The sequence below is a fragment of the Lactuca serriola genome, chromosome 2 (assembly GCF_051521515.1).
Source record: "Lactuca serriola cultivar US96UC23 chromosome 2, Lser_US96UC23_V15, whole genome shotgun sequence".
NCBI lineage: Eukaryota > Viridiplantae > Streptophyta > Magnoliopsida > Asterales > Asteraceae > Lactuca > Lactuca serriola.
In genome coordinates, this window is record NC_136409.1 from 220,359,977 (window position 1) to 220,378,853 (window position 18,877).

An 18,877-nucleotide genomic window follows, 5' to 3' on the forward strand; every position below is an offset into this window, starting at 1 on the left:
AACACCCCTAATGATACTTATATAATGAATGTCATTCTAGTTTAATGTTGTTATTATATTTTAAAGATTATAAACACTTGATTGACCATCTATTACTATTTTAATAATTCTCAATTATCTTCTTATGTATCTTGGTAGATATCAACTTATCAACCCATTAAGGATGAGAACCATGAGATTACTTGTACATATATTATGATTGTTTTTGGTGTTTTTATGTTAAATTATTTATAATCTTATTACAATTTAATTTGGCAAGAATGCTAAATTACTTATAAAGTAGCTTTTAAGCTAGTTTTTAATAAATTATTTGAAAGCTATAAACTAGTGTTTAACGTAACTCATTGTCTCATAAAATAAGAACACCATTAAATACAAAAATTTATTGTAGCATAACATAAAACCTAATGATACCCTCACCCTTTATGGCATTGCCATCTGCCCATTTTCCACTCACACACTTTAGTTCTTCCAAAACCTCTCACATGATGTCATCTCTTTTCCTATTAATACTTTCTTATGTCTATCATAGCAACACTTTAGTTCTTCCAAAACCTCTCACATGATGTCATCTCTTTTCCTATTAATACTTTCTTATGTCTATCATAGCAACACGAATGATAATGAAACTCGCTTCCACCTTTCTTTTGTTAATAACATCAAAAAAATTCTCCTTTTAATCACTAAGATGGTCAATATTCCTCATACGTGGAACTCTTCCATATCCACGTATATGCATATATTTTCCTTGATTATATTGATTTATGTCTTTATTGAAGTTTAGTCGAGGTACTACGATACCTCAGGTCAACTTTTGTAAACATTTCTTATAATATCAAACATGTTTATTTACTTGTAGATGTTCGTCGAGAATTTCAGTTTACCTCTTTAAAACACAACACTCTCTACTTTAAAAGGTATCATCTGTAGGAGAAATTAGAGTTTATATTGGAGATTAGGATATCCCTTGGATCGTGTGAACGCTTTCCGAACTGATATTTCTACATTATGTCTGGGTTGCAAGAAATACAACCTAGGATAATCGAAGAGGACACTTACGAATCTAGGCACAGATATCGTAAGCCAAATTGGTAGAAAGATTCTATGTTCGTCTGAAGAAAATAGAGCTAATGATTGTATATCTCTTCTCAAAGAGAAGAGCCATTTAGGCAATAAACGAGATTTATGGTTTGCCTCTTAGGGTTTGCCGTTGTGGGTTACTTTGGAAGCAAGTTAGGGGGATCCGAAATTAAATGAAGAAATCAAGGGTTTTCAAAACCGGCGAATTCGTCAATTTTACCATAATCACCCTTGAGAATTCGATTTCCCCACTATGTTCCCATATGTAAAATTCAGAGACCTTTTGGGGCGCTGCCCCTAGACCACGCCAAAGGGGCGTTGCCCTTTTGGAATCCTCAGACCTAGCGGCACAGCCCCTGGACCCCCGACTTGTCGTCGAACCGGCTTCTAATTTGATCTTATACATGTGTGTACTCCGCACATACCCGTACATATATTAGAGTACAAATTATGAAGCCCGTTAGCTCAAGTGTTAGTTCCAATTACATAAAATTACATGGTGACACTAAAATCGCCAACGATCCTCCTCTATTTTAGTGTAACCCTTGAACAAATATAACCTTATGAAAATAAACCAAACTAGTGCATAATGAATATATCAGAACGATATAATTTCCACTTAGTATCATACACTTGCAAATACTAAAGAACCAGGGTGTTCTAAGAATTGAACCCATCAACCCATTCGAATACCAGAAAGTAAAATATATACCAATTTATTGAATTTCTAGCAAAATACAACTTGACACTATTATAAAGTCATGTGTCCCAATCCTCTCATGATGGTATCAAGGTCAAGTCCACAACCTCTTGAAATATGGCTACACTTCACAATCACATATGTCACTCCTTTCCATGTATCTACACATACATTTATCAAATGAATTATTAAGAAGTTAAACTTCAACCTGGCTAACTTGAAGAACCGAACACATACTTGGGATGAATACTTCATGTGTTCCAATCTACAAGTATGGGATTTCCATATTGAATTCAACTCCTAACATTATATAATGAGGGAATCAGGTGTATCACCATTACAAAATTAAATAGACTTTAATCCTATCCCGATTACAAACTTGTGCACTAAGTCTCTTGTCATACCTTTAGTCAACTGATCTGCCAAATTTTGTTGTGATTTCACTAACTCAACCGAAATTACACCGTTCATGATTAGTTCTCTAATCATACTATGTCTAACACCTAGGTTTCTTGACTTGCCATTATAAACCTGGTTGTATGTGTTGGATTAGTGTCTAAGTCCATAACTATTTTGGTATGTACTTGACCCGATGGTGCATGGTCCTTTTGGGTTGCCTTCACCAAAGTAACTTGATAGGATGAATTATGGAGAGAAAGGATTAAATATGATTTATTAATATATTATGAGAATAATATATTGAAGGAGAAATCATATTGTTTAATTAATATTAGTCAAGAATTAATAAGAATTAAGTTTGTGACTAAAAGAGATTAATTAAACTTAAGGGACTAGAAATGTAATTATAAGATAATTGCAATTGGGCCATGGATTGCCTTATATTATAAGGTTGGACGAATTCTATGGGGAAACCCATTAGAAATCGTCCAAGGCCTTTAAGGAAAGGAGTCCATGGGTTGCTTAGGGCTTAAGCATCCAAATTAGGGTTTCCTTGTTAGATAACCCTAATAGCCTCATTGACAAAGTGTCAAGTGAAGGACTAGGAAATCGATTACACAAAGTTGCGTGTTGATCAAGTCCACCATAAGAGTAACAAGATATTCGTCATGATTTACTAAAGGTTTAGTAAATAAGATTATACTTATAAGATTAAGTGTAATTCTGAATTGATTGAAAAAGTTTAAATCAATAGCAGAACGAATAAGAAGAATCAAGTAGGCAGAAAGATAAAAGTTTCTCCATTCTAAGAAGAAGGGAGAGTACCTTTTATGCTTTATGATAAGTCTTAATGATTAAGAACCATATCTCAATTGATCCTTTATGTGGGTCTTAGTACAATTGTATGTCTAAGAAGAGGAATCAAGAATTGAAGAAATGGTTAAATCAAGAAGTCAATCATACTTCGTTCCAAAACAAGTCTTAGAGTTAAGATTGTGAAATTGAGTGATAAGTATTAAGAAGGTTTATAACATTCATCAAATGTGGAAATTTGTGATGTCTTGGATAAGACAAAGACCAACTAGGACCAATTTATGAAGTGTTTTGATAAAAACTACACTAACTCTTTAATATTTGTTTGTCAAGAAATGTTTATTGACAAGAGAATCTTATATGTCAAGGAGTCAGTGGGAGTCTTAATGGTCTTGAAAGGTTTCAAGAACAAATCAAAATAAACCTTATCGATCATCACTAGCACACGAGTTGAGGTTTACAACCTATCGTGTTGACACTATTTTGTTTCTGTGCCATTCCAATTGAGTTAATTATGCATGTGAGTTCTATGAGTTCTCATTTGAACGCATAAAAGGCAGACACCTTGATCAATGGAAAGTACATTGATAGAAAAGGGTGAGCTGCTTAACTACTTGGAAGACATGGTGGGCAGCTGTGTTACCATAAGGCAAGAAGTCAAGATTAAGAAAGTTCGGTCCATATGAGTTTGAATTTGTCGTAAACTTTGGTTTTGACAAATTCACATGGATAGGAACACATACACCATTAAAATCTAAGTGTCATAAGATTCCCTCCTTCATGAAAATGACTGTGAGGAAATGCTTTCACTAAGAGAGATTTTAAGAAGATAGTGATTGTGAAATTGAATTCTCGAATTCAATTATGGTTACGGTATCCCTTTCCATGATTCAAATTGTGAGATTTGGCAATTAGTCTGAATTGTTTAGACACACATATAAGCTATCTAAGACAAAGGTGTATAAGCTCAAGAAGCCTTGATAAAGGATTATCAAAGTGTTAGGTATTAGAAACATGAACTTAAGAAATTCAATAAGTATTGTTTTTTTTTCTAGAAGTTAAGTTGGTTTCTGAATACATGTCAAAGCTAGTGGGAGCATAAGTGTTATGTTTATAATAATCATCATCATAGTGGGAGTATAAATGTTATGATTGTATGATTATTAAGGCAAGTATTTAAAGTTAGCAATATTAATTATAGAAAAACAAGAGTTACACCTTGCAAAGTCGTAAGGGTTGTAAAGTTGTTTTGCTATAATTAAGGGAGAGAATATTATGCTTTATTTCAAATCTAAAGGCTTAGGTTGTGGAATATTAATAATTTAGTCAAGGAAACATAGTGCGTTCTTAAAAATTTGATTATGATTACGGCATTCCTCTTCATAGTTCGAATTTTGAGAACGTAGCACATAAAATATTATGGCAGAAGATTGATAAAGTATCGAATCTTCATGTAAGACATTATGCATCGTGTCCCATACGCTTCGGGTATAGGATCGATTGCAAATGCTATAATATTTGACCATTCTAAAATTTTCCAAATGTCTAGCGCATTTAGAGGGAAAAAGGAAGAGAATCAGTTTTGACTAAGATAATTAAACAATTATCAAAGGACAATCCAAAGTTCGCCGAGGATTGGTCGCTTATGAGTAGTTGGGAGTATAGTATTTGATGGACCATATCGACATTATTATGAATAGATAAGATTCTATTGAGAATGAGTTGTCATATGGGAAGTATGGAAAGGTTTCCGTATTGGGAGTTGGATATTGAGAATCAATGTCTAGATTAGAAATTTTATGCAAAAGGATGTTCAAAGGAATGTACTTTGAGTGAGAGACATCACATCTAAGAAATTGTATTGTAACAATCTCTGATAGAGGACTTTGTGATTTGATTGGCAAAAGTCATTGTGACTTTAGTGCAGTGACATTACAAAAGGATCATTGCATAAAATGTTAGAATCTAGCATATTCCATAAGTGGCAAGAATTTGATATTCTTTCACTTGTGAAAAGGATTGGGAGTTGTGAAATGAGTATGATTGGAAATGTGTTCATTTGATCTATTTCACAAAGTAAGAACCATAGGTAAACATTGTGTGCATGATAAGAGCATGGGACAAGTGTAATAATTCAAGTAAGAAGTTGATTACCCGAAAAAACAAATAATGAGTAATCGATATGGTGATAAATAAAACGTGTTTTATTTATGCTCAAAGGTTTGAGGCCATATGGGATTAGTATCACTACTAGAAAAACAGCCTTTTACGACGCGCAAACAATGACACGCGGTGATTTACGATATCAAAACTGTTCGCCCTAAAAATAATGTCATCTCTTCTAAAATTTGAAGGATAGAGGTCACACATTTGTACGTGCCCTGAAATTAGTGTTAGAAAAGAAAAAAATACAAACACGGAGGGTGCTTTTTTAAACGGGTGTCCTCTTCAAATGTCACTTTATATTTTTTTCTTAAACGCTTGTTTTTAAAGGGGGAAACGAAATTGTCTGGAATTCTAAATTTTTGAAGAACCCTGCTTCTACCCTCTCTCCTCAGTATCTCCCTTCGTTCACTCCTTCCTTCTCCTTCTAAACCCTAAGCCATCGCTACCGCCACTGCCATTGAACCTTAAAAGCTCAATCCATACTTCACGCTTTTGTGATTCTCTATTCTTCGGCACTCTAATCTCCAATTTTAGTCTGAAAACATCTATCGACCTCCGATTAGAAACCCAAAAAATTAAAAAACGCCACATTTCCGAGAGTGTTGGTGCCGGTGCTCTGGTGTACCTTGTCACCGTTTTATAATTCGTCCGACCCTTTAATTTTATCAAACCCACCAAAACCCTAGGTCTTGGATTTTATGCTTTCACATCCTTCCTTCCCTAGTCGTATGCTATTCTGAATCCTTATTTCTTTTCTCTATCACGAATGCCCCTCTATCGCATCGCTCTGCTCACCGTCATCGTCTTAGGCTCTTACGCCTCCATCATGGTCTCTATGCTCATCATATCATCATACATGCCGCCTCTTCTCGTCGTTCTGCTCTTTGACCCTACGCAGGTAATATCATCAGTTTGTCTGGTAATTGTTGTTCTTATTCCCTTCTTTTGTTGTTTGTCTGATTCCATCTTGATATCAATTTTCTAACCACCCCGCTGTTCCCGATGGCCTCTGTTATGTTATTGAGTTGCCAATTTCCATTAGCTGGTAAGTTTTGGCACAATAGTTTGCACTCATCTTGCCTGTTCTCCTCTTTGTGTTCTTTCGATCTCAGTAGATGTTCTTCATATTCTGTTGAATGATGTTTGTTTTGAATTTTGATTTTTACTATGAAATTGAGGGCTAGTTTAATGCAGTTCATAATTTTTGATATCGAGCCTACGACTTGATTATTTTTACTTTTTCCTGGTCCCCTTTATCTTACTAAACTATTTGCTTTTTATGTTTTTGATGAATCTTGATTTGTGGGTAGGATGAATTAATGTTGACAGAGTGGTTTTGTTTTTTTTATGAACACCATCTGTTTGATAAATTTCCCCAATGAACAAGCAAAAGTACAATTGACTAATTCATCAATGGGATTAATAATCACACTCTGATACAACATGAAAACTAAGGTAGAGATGCAAACGGGTTTAGGCATAGGGAGGTGAAAATGGAAATGGATGTTTATGTTTCTATGATGACTATCTTTTCATGTTTGAAGTTGTTGGCATATGGGTTTATATATGTGCTAATGTTCATGTTTCAAGTGTTGCAAGAAGGTCTGCATGAGAGGCTTTACAGGTTTGGTTAGGTGTGGACATACCTGGATCAATGAAGGTTACTGACTGTGAGTGTCCATTTAGTATCTTATTTAGTTCCAGAACATGCTCATTTTATTTATAATGAAGCTCTATTTTTGAAATGATTAATGACACAGTTAAATGTTGTAATTGTTTGACCTTGATTATAGTGGATGATATTGATAAAGACGAACATGATGCAAAGGAAGAAGACAGGGTGGATAATGATGATGAGAGACAAAAGAAGAAGAAAAGAAAGAAAAGGTAAAATCAATTTGACAAGCTTACCTTTTGTAGTGAAAAATCAATTTGACAAGCTTACCTTTTGTTGTGAATGCATGGTTGCCTTTCTATTTTATGCTGCATGAATCTTAAGGGAATCGGAGAAGAACTATGTTCTTCAAGATAACAACATCACTGGATTTCGACGTCCAAAAGCCGTGAGTCTCTTGCTCTACATTTAGATGGTTCTTCAGCAATTATCTTTCATTTTCTTCTTCAATATTTGTCTTTCATTTTTTTCATCAAAAAATGAACCTCTCCTCCTTATATTATGTTTATATTTATGTTAGTGCTGGGAAGGATGAAATTCAGCATATTGCCCCTGAAGATGAGAAAAGAACATCCCACAGATAAAGGCATATCTTGGCTGGTCAAGACACAATATATATCTCCTCTTAGCATCGACGCCACAAGACTGGTTGGTTTTAAGTATTTTTTTCATCACTACCCATGTCAAATGACGTGGCAGGTACAACCGTTTGACTTTTTGACTTTTGGTTGAGAAACTCCTTAAGGAGTCTGTTCTCTTCTTCAAACGAACACAACTGTTCAGTCAAGAAGGTGATCTTTGATGCAATAGGAAAAGGGTTTGACTTTCTTCTTGTAAGGTCAACTTTGTTCTTCATCTTTGCCACGTCAGTGGGGCCAGGTAAGCGTTTTTGGAGAAGTGAGCGGAGTCCTTGTGCTTCTGTTTCCAGCTGTGCAATCTTTTTGACACTTCCTAGGTATTGCTTATGTGCCACGTCAGATGTTCTTCGGTTAAATTCTCTCTCTTCGTTTCTGATCTCAAGTTCTTTTTCTAAAACTCGGATTTCATAACTTAAAGAATCATTTTCTCTCTGAGTTGACTCCAGTTGACCAACAACAGAAGTTAAATCATAATCTAATTGAGCTCTAACTGAGTGTAGTTTGTTAATTAGCTTTTCCTTTGATGAAAGAGAGTAAATTAATTGACTGTTTTCCAATTCTAGTTTGGAAACTTTTTTATTTAATTCACCTATCTTTTTTTCATGTTCATTTGATGTTTTCATTAAATCATCATGTATCTTTTTTCCTGTTCTTCACGAGCAAAACGAAGCTGAAGCATACACTCATTTAATGCTTCTCTTTGTTGTGTAGCTTTCTCTAGTTCTTGTTTTAGTGCTAAAACTTCTGATTCAGCTTTCTCCCATCCTGTATATAGTTTAATCAATTATAATTAAACTCATGGAAATAAGATTAAAAATAAAGTACAATTTACAAATTACAAGTCACCACCTTTAACAGCTGAAAGATTTTCATCTTTAAGCTTCAAATTTGTCTGTGGTTCCACTGTATTAGTTAAATTTGTCTGTAATTAAACATGGTTAGAATATGAAAATACTTTTGAAGGGCATGGGGTAAAAAGAGAATGAATGAGTAAGAAAAGTATGCTTTTATGTTACCTCATTTTCACTCCCTACGTTTACTCTGTCAACTGGAATCATTGTTTTCTCTGTAGATGTTTTCTTCCAAGGCCATGACAGCCATCTTCTTCTGACACCTCAATCTGCCTTTCAATTACAAACAAGGAGCTTCACATAGCTAACAATGGTGAGAACTTAAAAAAAATTGACTCCATGGCATTGTTTTTCTGATACTCATGTTGGTTTTGGTTGTAGTTGTTAGGGTTCACAAAGCTGTAATGCGGAAAGGACAATCTTAGGATTCAGGGTAGAAAATCAAGATTCTAAAAGGAGCATGTGCTGGATGCCACAAAACTAATATCTATGCTACATTGGAATACATCGTTCTTGAAGGATTTCAAGGGGATGCAGGTGAAGCATGGATAATTTGTAGGTGGACTATCTTATTATTAATATCATCTTTATTTTATTCTATCTTTTTAGTATCTGATAGTTTTTTGGTTCAAATTTACAATTATAACCCTCTTGTTTGGAAATTGAAAGGCAGATTGAGGTGTCAGAAGAAGATGGCTGTCTCCTTGAATCTGCTAATGGAAATCCCATTTTTGTTTTAAGGAAATCTGAATTAGTACCTATAAATGGCATTCATTCTGGAAAGGTTAGGAATTTTTTTATAACCCTAGGGCTTGTTTCTTTATTTTTAACTTAATGGGTTAAGCACTTAATCTGGAAAACTAAATATCCATTGCTATTTTTTTTGACTTAATCTGGACAGACTGGCTTTATGGGTTAAGCCAAAAAGATATGGCTTAATGTGTTTAAGACACTAACTGTTAACCTAGTTGTCCTTTTTTTCTCCCGACTCCTCCCGCATTAAAATTGATGTTTGTCTTTGAGATGCCTAATTCTATCATGTGGTGCTGCTGTTGGTGTGGACACTTAGTTTAATATCTTTTTTTACTTGTTATATTTCTTATTTGTTACAGATTAAAATTACTCCTAAACAAACTCAAACTGAACAAATAGATGATGGAATAGCAGAAGATGTAGAGGAGTCTAAGAGGACTAAAGAAGGTAATTCATGTATATATATCATATGTATGTATCTGACGTATTAGCATTTGACTAATCCGATGGAAAGAATTTAAAATAAATGTAGCTGACAACGCTTGCATTACATACTACTTCCTAAAATATAGTTTTTATATGAAATATTATGTTGAGTTTCTTATGTTTTCACGTGAACCATGTGATATTTTAGATGCACTAGTGTTCAAGGGGGCAGTCAACTACAATTATAAACATCTGCAACTGGCAACAAATAACTTCAATGAAGAGAATAGTATTGGGCTCTGCAATGACAGATGTTGTCATTGATGCAATGATTGTAGAAGCAGCAAGGCGTGAAAAGTATGTTCTTTCTACTTCTTTTTACTCACTCCATTTTCAAGGTACACTTTGACTTTTAGAAGTCAAAGTAACGTATAATATACACCAGAATTGCCATAAAAACATCATGTTTCAAAAAAGAATATGGTAGATATGAAAATATATAATGTGCACAGGTGGCGATCCTTCAGGATACTACTCGTAACACATCATCCAGGTTGTTTGTCCCCTATCTTTTTTCCCCTTATTTATAATATTCTCAGTTTTCTATCTGATTTCTGATATTTATATATTTATAAAATTTCCAGTGATATGCTTTCTGGGAATATGTAGGCAAACTTGTCTTCATGGTTGCCAAGGAGAGAGGTGGCTCCTCAGGCAAGCAGTCAAATTTGAGTGTTGTAGAAATGCTGCATTTTTAATCTCCTAATTTTATTTATTTATTATTTTTAAAATTATCCAATCAGCAGAAGAAAATAGTAGGTTTCCTACACGTGGAAGGACACTAGGTGCAACCCAAACAGGAACAGTCTCCAACAATGCTTCTCCTAACTCAACCCTACAAACAAGACTCTTGGAAAGTGGAAATAGACCTGTTTATCCTTCAACTCAGGAAGCAACTGCAAGAAATGATTGAAGGTATTATTAGTTATTACAATGTGTGATGTAAAAAAATGATATTGCTATATATTTAATGTGTAAAGAATTGTAAGTACGTTGCTATTATGAGTAAAGAAATGGAAGGAAGTTGGTAATATGGGTAAATACAGATGCCACAGCAGCAGTAAGTGTTGTATCGGATAAAGAGATCCAAAAGCTTGTGGTAATGGGTTTTGATAAGGTAAAAGTAAAAACAATTACCCTCCTTTTTGTTGTGTAAACAACACAGAAGGTTCTGGATATAAACATAACTATCTGGACACTTCAAATTTTTTAGAGAGTTGTACAAATGTTTCAATCATATCTTGCTATATTTTTTTTACAGGTTATATTTTCTGAACATGTTAATTATTGTCAGTGCTTGTGAGTTCCATGAGCAATACAGGAAGCTCATGATATATTTTATGATGTGGATGAGTTGTTGAGGCAACACAAGTTTTTTGTAGATATACTAATGATGGAAGCAACTAATAAAGGAAATGGAAGAAGCCTCATGAAATAGATTTTTTGTATGAAACACAGTAGATTACATGAATGAAAATTTATATATTGTAAGAAATAGAATTGTATGACATTAAATTTTATGCAATGGATTGTATTTTTGTGTATGGTATTTTATTTCTATTATGAGACATTAAATGCAAATTTAATTTGAAAATTAGTAAACCAATAAATAATATTTTTTTTAAACATTTAAAATTATGATACGCAAAAATGTGTGTCATCTTCATTTATGACATGGCCTTTCTTGACAGGGACTTTAATGATACGCAACGCGAATCGTAAATGCGCGTCGTAAGGTTACGACACGTGAATGTGAGTCGTCTTCCTTTATGACAAGGCCTTCCTTGGTACGCATTGCGTGTCGTAAACGCGCGTCGTAATTGCGCGTCGTAAATGAGCGTCGTAAATGCGCGTCGTCTCTCTTTATGACAGGGCCTTCCTTGACGTGCACTTGCGCGTCATCTGAGCCGTTTACCACGTGCAATGAGCATCGTAAAAGGCTGTTTTTCTAGTAGTGTATTATTCTTGTGTTTTACTTTGCATGTTTTGACTTCCTGAATAATTTAATTGGTTTAGAACAATCAAATTATTCGAACGGGACACAGTCGTTCATATGTTGGAAGTAGGTAAGAATAAAAACTGTCGTGAATTGGTGTGTGGATTATCTAAAGAGTATTAGACATAAGCAAATGTTTGCTGCAACGTTCATGAGTGTTTATGAATATGATTTGAGCATTGGATTAAACGCACGCTCACTTGGATCACTTCATGGATTGTTATCATGAGTGATTGGTGAGACGATAACATCTTATATTCTTGAAACCGAGATGTGTGAGTTGTATCTTGCAAATCGGTTGCACATTGATAATATCTAAATGCACCAGTAACTTGGTGTCATAAAGCATATTGTTGTGTGTGATTCGGTGAGTAAGTGCAAGCAAGCATTGAATCAAAGTTTATTCGTTCCTTTTATCCAAAGTAGGATAAAAGCGATATCTTTGTGCCCCTCGATGATTTAGTGATGACAAACGTAAATGTTCGGTCGGGATAGGGCTAATTTGATTTGTTCAATTAGTCGGTCGTCATAAATCGGAAGTCGAGAAATGGTACAGAGAGAATGATTACAAATCATGTCTCATACGATATCTAGAATGGAGGAATATATGATCCCTTATCTAAAGGACACGCGTATCTGATAGGATCAGAGTTGACAGCGGCTTTAGAAAGCTACGATTGCAGATCAGGATATGAAGTCATACGCATAATAGTTATTAGACTTATCCAAGTAGGAGACTGTTGGATTAGTGTCTAAGTCCATAACTATTTTGGTATGTACTTGACCCGATGGTGCATGGTCCTTTTGGGTTGCCTTCACCAAAGCAACTTGATAGGATGAATTATGGAGAGAAAGGATTAAATATGATTTATTAATATATTATGAGAATAATATATTAAAGGAGAAATCATATTGTTTAATTAATATTAGTCAAGAATTAATAAGAATTAAGTTTGTGACTAAAAGAGATTAATTAAACTTAAGGGACTAGAATTGTAATTATAAGATAATTGCAATTGGGCCATGGATTGCCTTATATTATAAGGTTGGACGAATTCTATGGGGAAACCCATTAGAAATCGTCCAAGGCCTTTAAGGAAAGGAGTCCATGGGTTGCTTAGGGCTTAAGCATCCAAATTAGGGTTTCCTTGTTAGATAACCCTAATAGCCTCACTATTTAAAGAGCCCTTATGCCCCAAAAACGTGGACAAGCTTCCTTCTAGGGTTTCCACATGTTTTGGGCAGCCTCCTTCTCTTCTCCTCTTCATCCTCTTGCTCTTGGTGTTTGTGAACCATTAGAGGAGTGACATTTGTGACTCTAAGCTTTCTAAAGTCAATACAAGAAGGATTTGGGATTGATATTGCTACATAACAACCAAGGTATGATCTAAACCCTAATTTATATGTTATATTGATTATCATATACTAGATCTAGGGTTTATAGTCTTGGATAAATTGCGTGTACAATAGAGAAACCTAGATCCAAGCATTAGGGTTTGTATAAGCACATAGGATGTTCTTATGACCAAAACCCATCAGTATGCCTTAGCCAAAGCGGCTGCACTATCACAAATGATAGAAATAGGTGCTATTGGTTTAGATCACAAAGGAATCCCATACACTAAATTCCTTAGCCACTCTGCTTCTTTACTAGCAATTGATAACGCAACAAGCTTAGATTCCATTGTTGAGTTTGTAATGCAAGATTGCTTCTTGGAAGCCCAAGAAATGGAACCTCCCCCAAACAATAATAGCCAACCAAAATTTGAGGAATAGTCCTCCATGTTGGTTAACCAACATGCATTTGAATAACCTTTTAAAACTGAAGGACACCTTAAGTAACTCAAACCATAATCAATGGTTCCTTTGAGATACTTAAACACTCTATTCAGTTCTTGCCAATGTTGAGCACTAGGAATACTAGTGTACCCGCTCAACTTGCCCACATCAAAAGCAATATCAGGTATGGTACTTGTCATGACATACATCAAGCTACCAATAGCCTTGGAGTATTCCAATTTTGAAATGGGAACACCATTATTTGGCATTAATTTCACACTTGGATCCTTAGGAGTACTCACCGAAGAACAATCGGTATGTAACATCCGACTCATAGGTATAAAATATAATTAATTTATATTCATGTTGTTAGAGCAACTCGACGAGTTGGAGGCCCCAACTCGCCGAGTAGAGAGATAAATGGCCGCATGATTTTTAGAGTCTACTCGACGAGTTGGTGGACCCCAACTCGATAAGTAGGAGCTGAGTGTGAAAAACCTAATTTTCAGGGTTTGTGTCCTTTTTAAAGGACCTTAAGCCTTCATTTCCGTCTCCTTGATCATTTCGACACACTGAGAGAGACAAAGGCTAAGATTGCGTATTTGGATGGAGATTGAAGAGCAAAAGGCTTCGAACGAGAAGAAGCCCTTGGATCCGGTGTTCTTTAAGAGCTAACTGCTTTTTGGAGGTAAAAAGCTATCACCTTGATCTTTGTTTGGTTAGATCTCTTCACTAGGAGTTTATGGCCATTTCCATCCTTTCTTTGGGTCCTTAAGTTGTTTGAGCTTGCCATGGAGTTGAGACTTCAGATCTGGACAATATGAGGTCCCTTGGGCCCAAAGATTCAAGCTTTATCAAGCTATTGGCCAACTTTCATGCATTAAACCCTTTATAGAGCTTGTTTTGGCATTTTGATCCCTAGATGCCATACATGGATGTAAAGCTTGTAAATTTACGTGATTCTTCAGCCTTAGAAGGCTAGATATAGAGTATGAGGCCTTAGTTCTGATTAAAAATGTCTAAATGAGAGAATGGACTGAAGGGACTCGACAAGTCGATGAGCCAACTCGACGAGTTGGCTAGAGTTTTCCCCAATAGTCTAGATGCATTGTAACTCGGCGAGTTGGTGAGACAACTCGACGAGTTGAGTTGGATTTTCTTGATTTTTCAGAGAAAATGAAGGAACTTGACGAGTCACATAGATGCACTCGACGAGTGGGATCGACATGGACTGTCGACTCGAGCGTTGACTTTCGTTGACTTTTAGGGTTTAGTTAAGACATGAGTAATGGAGACCATGGAGGGGTAAAATAGTCTTTCACCCTTTCCGAGAGTGAGAGAAGGGGTTAGCCTAACTTTTAGATTTGTGGTTATAAAGTGACAATTAGAGATGAATATATTATGTAAGCGGAGTCTGGATTATTCTTGGGGTACTAGAACTACTTGCTTACTTACGATGTGAGTCTTCTCACTATACTTACGTGAGTGGTAATAGAGTGCGATTGGAGGGTCTTATATGCTTATACTGAGTTATGTGATATCATGCATTTGTCTTTGTGATTCATGATGTATATTATTCTATGCTTTATTGGTTAGGACCGGAAGGTCCAACCCGAGTGTGAGACCGAAGGGTCCTTATCGAGATATAGTCATGAGAGGCTAATTATTTGTGTGTGGTATTTTAGGAAACTCACTAAGCTTCGTGCTTGCAGTGTTGTGTGATATGTGTTTTAGGTACCTCTCAGGATCGCGGGAAGGCGCCGACTTGATTGTAGACACCAGTTAGAGATTATGTTTTTGAGGATTCTAGGATATAATCAAAAATTTGTTGACTTGTTTTTTTTTGACAAATGATACCTTTTGTGGTTTTGAGAAATGTGATATTGGGTTTTATGTGATTTTAGAAATGAAAATTTTATTTGAAAGAGTGTTACAAGTTGGTATCAGAGCCTTGGTTTGTGTAACGCCCGTAGATTCGGGCTAGTCAATTTAGAGACGATAAGCGTCAAAAATGACTTTTTGATAGAGTATTATTTAGAATTAATAATCTTAATTAAGCTGTAGTATATGTCACAAGGTTTTCGTACATATAAAGAACATTGAAATTCAAGTTATAAGGAAGAAGTTATGACCTGTCGAAGTTTCTCGACAAAACCAACATGACAACGGGAATCGTAAAAAGTGAGTTTATGATAGAGTACTTTTTAGCCTTAGGGGTCCTAAATGAAAGTTGTAGAGTACTTCTCCACCTTCGCGTGAATATAAATAATGTAAAAAACGGAGCTCGTATGCAAAAGTTTTGACCTTCCGAAGATACAACCGTCTGAGAGCATGACACGTGTTTGAAACCCTAATCTGACTGGGCTCACGACGTGAGCATTAACTTTCACGATGTGAGGAGTTAAAATGCCACTTTTCAAGGATAGAATGTAGATGGAAAGTCTACAGAACGGGCTCACAATGTGATCATCAATTCTCACGACGTGAGGAGTCAAACGGACACTATGCAAGCCTAGAACGCAGGTGGCGAAGCTACGAGGTGATCAGGCATGGATCACGATGTGAGCAATGAATTATCACGACGTGAGGGGCCAAAAATCACCCTATAAATAGCAAGTTCAACCCTTTCTCTTCTTACACCAATTCCTTTCTCTCTCTCTCTCTCTCTCGTTTGTTGAAGCCGTTCTGCATCCCGAGCCTGACGATCATGAACCGCCGACCGTTTCTAGTTAGATTCTATCAACTCACGCTACTAATGTGAGTGCATATTATTTTCATCTTACACATAGATATGAAGTATTGTATATAAATTACGTGCTATGTGTGCATATTATCTGTATACTTGCTATCTATGATGGATGAACCATATTATACATGTTTTAATTGATTTAAAATGTATATGTATTTTATATCTACAAATATGTTGAGTAAAACATGGGTAGATGAATTAGATGATGTGTGATTAAATAAAAATTGATGAGAGATCTCGATGTTTAAGATGATCTAGTCATCTAGCAGAGTATAGACATAGTTATTAGTTATTGATCTGGGAGTATGGATCATACATACCAGATCCGGGAGTATAGATCAGGTAGAGAGGTTAGTTTTAGATCCAGGAGTATGGATTAGGTATTTTTGAACTATGTGTTCACCAGTTGTAATTTAAGAACCCTGGCAGCTATGCACTTAGTGCCTACTAGATAAATGTTGGCAGCTATGGACTTAGTGCCTATTGTATAAACCCTGGTGACCATGCAGATTTGGTGCCTAAACCCTGGCGACTATGCAGACTTAGTGCCTAAACCCTGGTGACCATGGAGACACGGTGCCTAAACCCTGATGACTATGCAGACTTAGTGCCTAAACCCTGGCGACCATGGAGACTTGGTGCCTAAACCCTGGCGACTATGTAGACTTAGTGCCCGCTGTGTAAACCGTGGTGACGATGGACTTCGTGCCTAATGTATAAACCCTGGCAGCGATGGACTTCGTGCCTATTCCTTAGGTCAATCCTTAGGAATAAAGGATAGATGATTCTTAGGGTAGATCCTTAAGATTAAAGAAGATAATGGGGATGGGTGATTGGGTTGATTGTTTGATGTTTAAACATAATATTTATATTATTGTGGGTTGAAAACCCTATGTACTCACCAGGTTTCCCAACATGACCCACTCACTATATTTGTATCACAAGTGTCAATATGAAGCCACATTACACTGAGAGATTAAAGAGATATAAATCATTAGTGATGATGAATGTAAGTTCTGTTTATGCTTATGTTTCTAGATTGAAGATGACATCCCAAATGTTTTAAAATGAATAAAAATACATTTCTTCGGAAATGCTTTGATAACGTATCTATCATGTTTTTCTGGGAACAAATTCCACAATATATTTCTTTAAAAATATACTCTAATTTTCAAATAAAGCATAAACAAATCGGTCTTTTCTGGCCGTGAAAATTAGGGATGTCACAGTTTGAGGGATTCGGATGTACCCTCAAGTATGTCTGGACTCAAACTGAGGATTTGAGAAAATTTTCTAAAAAGAAATGATTTTTCTAAAACGAGTAAGAGTTTTTAAGAGAAAAATAGATGGAGCAGTGTGTACAATCAGCCAAAACCCGAACGGTGATCTCCCCAAATACCATTACTTGTTTATATTATGAGATACTTATGCGATATTAGAGTTCCATGCTATAGAATAGGCTAGTTATTCTTTAAATTAGAGCTAGAGTTGCCTGATTCATGATGCCTTAGCCTTGCGGATGCTATTAATTGATATTATCTGCTATATTTCTCTATGTATGTGATGAGTAGGAGTACCTAACATGAATCTTTTAGAAAGAGTTTTGAGTCGAGGAGTAATCTGGGAAAGATACCTAGATGAGCAATTGAGGAGTCTATTGAGAGGGTAGTTTGGTATCCGTGAGGGATAGAGTACTTGTGAATTAGGATCCTAGGAGGAGGACTTGGGTGACTACAGGTTGGTGTGGAAGGTAGTATTGGGCCCATACTACAGAAAGCACCGGATCTATATGCAGCCCAATTAAGAATCTTAGGATGCTAAGGAGCATGTAAGGGTGGGTAACCGAGTGTGTGAGTGTTCGATCTTGTCTCTGATGATTTTGTGTTTGCATTTCAGAGACACTATGGTGATTACCCGCAACAACCCCCGGGGGCAACGGTACTAGTGACGAGGAGATCCGCAGGATCATTACGGAGGGGTGGCCTCAACTATCAGGGAGGCCATACCAGAGATGTTTGAGTCTATTAATACCACACTTATTGAGACTTTTTATGAGCGATATGTTGCTGTCATAGAGGTTGCTACTGCCGCAGCCACCGCAACCCTAGCTGTTGCGAGGCTTCAGGGGAGTGATTCGTTGTTGCTTCGGGAGTTCAGCAACACGAAGCCACCGGATTTACGGTTTGCTTTCATTGCAACCAAACCGGCCATCGGAAGGCCGAGTGTCCTTAGCTCACACAGGGATCAGCCCAAGCCTCTACTCCTAATGCTTTACACGTTACTGATGGCCAGCCAGTGATGGCCGAGGCTCCGAGAGCTCGTGGGAGAGCATTCCAACTGACTGCGGAGGAGGTCCGCGCCGCACCTGATGTTGTTCCTGGTACGTATCTCCTTATTTATATTATTTTAAGATTTATTTATGCTTATATTGTGTTTCTTATAGGTACTTTTCTTGCGAGTTCTGTGCCTTCCTTGGTGTTATTTGACTCGGGTGCGAGTTGATATTTCGTGTCTTTATCCTTTACTCATCACATTAGTGTTAGACGCGAGGCGTTGAGTCGACCACTGAGGGTATCTATAGCCGATGAGCATGCAGTTTTTTCTACTGATCTATTCTGGGGATGTGTATTAGAGTTTTTCGGTGTTGAGTTTCCGATAGATCTGGTGTCGATAGCAATGGGTGATGTATGTGTCATAATGGGCATGGATTGGTTGAGCCGGTTTGGAGCTGTGATTGACTGTGAGTGTCAGATGGTGACCATACGAGCCTCTAGTGGGGGTAGTACTTACTG

At 36.3% G+C, this 18,877-nt stretch overlaps 1 protein-coding gene and 1 pseudogene across 1 annotated transcript; both read right to left on the reverse strand.

Moving 5' to 3' along the window:
- Positions 1-8,073: 8,073 nt before the first annotated feature.
- LOC145090816 (filament-like plant protein) lies at positions 8,074-8,560 on the reverse strand. The gene is made up of 3 exons (XM_079028882.1): positions 8,488-8,560; positions 8,321-8,393; positions 8,074-8,236 (listed from the first exon to the last, which is right to left on the reverse strand). Exons 1-3 carry the CDS (start codon positions 8,527-8,529, stop codon positions 8,094-8,096), a joined length of 258 nt encoding a protein of 85 aa, XP_078885008.1. The 5' UTR covers positions 8,530-8,560; the 3' UTR covers positions 8,074-8,093.
- Positions 8,561-13,158: 4,598 nt separating this feature from the next.
- Positions 13,159-13,605, reverse strand: LOC145090098 (secreted RxLR effector protein 161 pseudogene; annotated as a pseudogene).
- Positions 13,606-18,877: the final 5,272 nt, after the last annotated feature.

Bases quoted from the DNA above. Each gene is read 5' to 3' on its own strand.
- LOC145090816 (XM_079028882.1), bottom strand. From the start codon at position 8,529: ATGATTCCAGTTGACAGAGTAAACGTAGGGAGTGAAAATGAG. The intron at 8,394-8,487 runs GTAACATAAAAG...GTTTAATTACAG, and splicing joins ACGTAGGGAGTGAAAATGAG to ACAAATTTAACTAATACAGT. The intron at 8,237-8,320 runs GTGGTGACTTGT...AACTATATACAG, and splicing joins AAATCTTTCAGCTGTTAAAG to GATGGGAGAAAGCTGAATCA.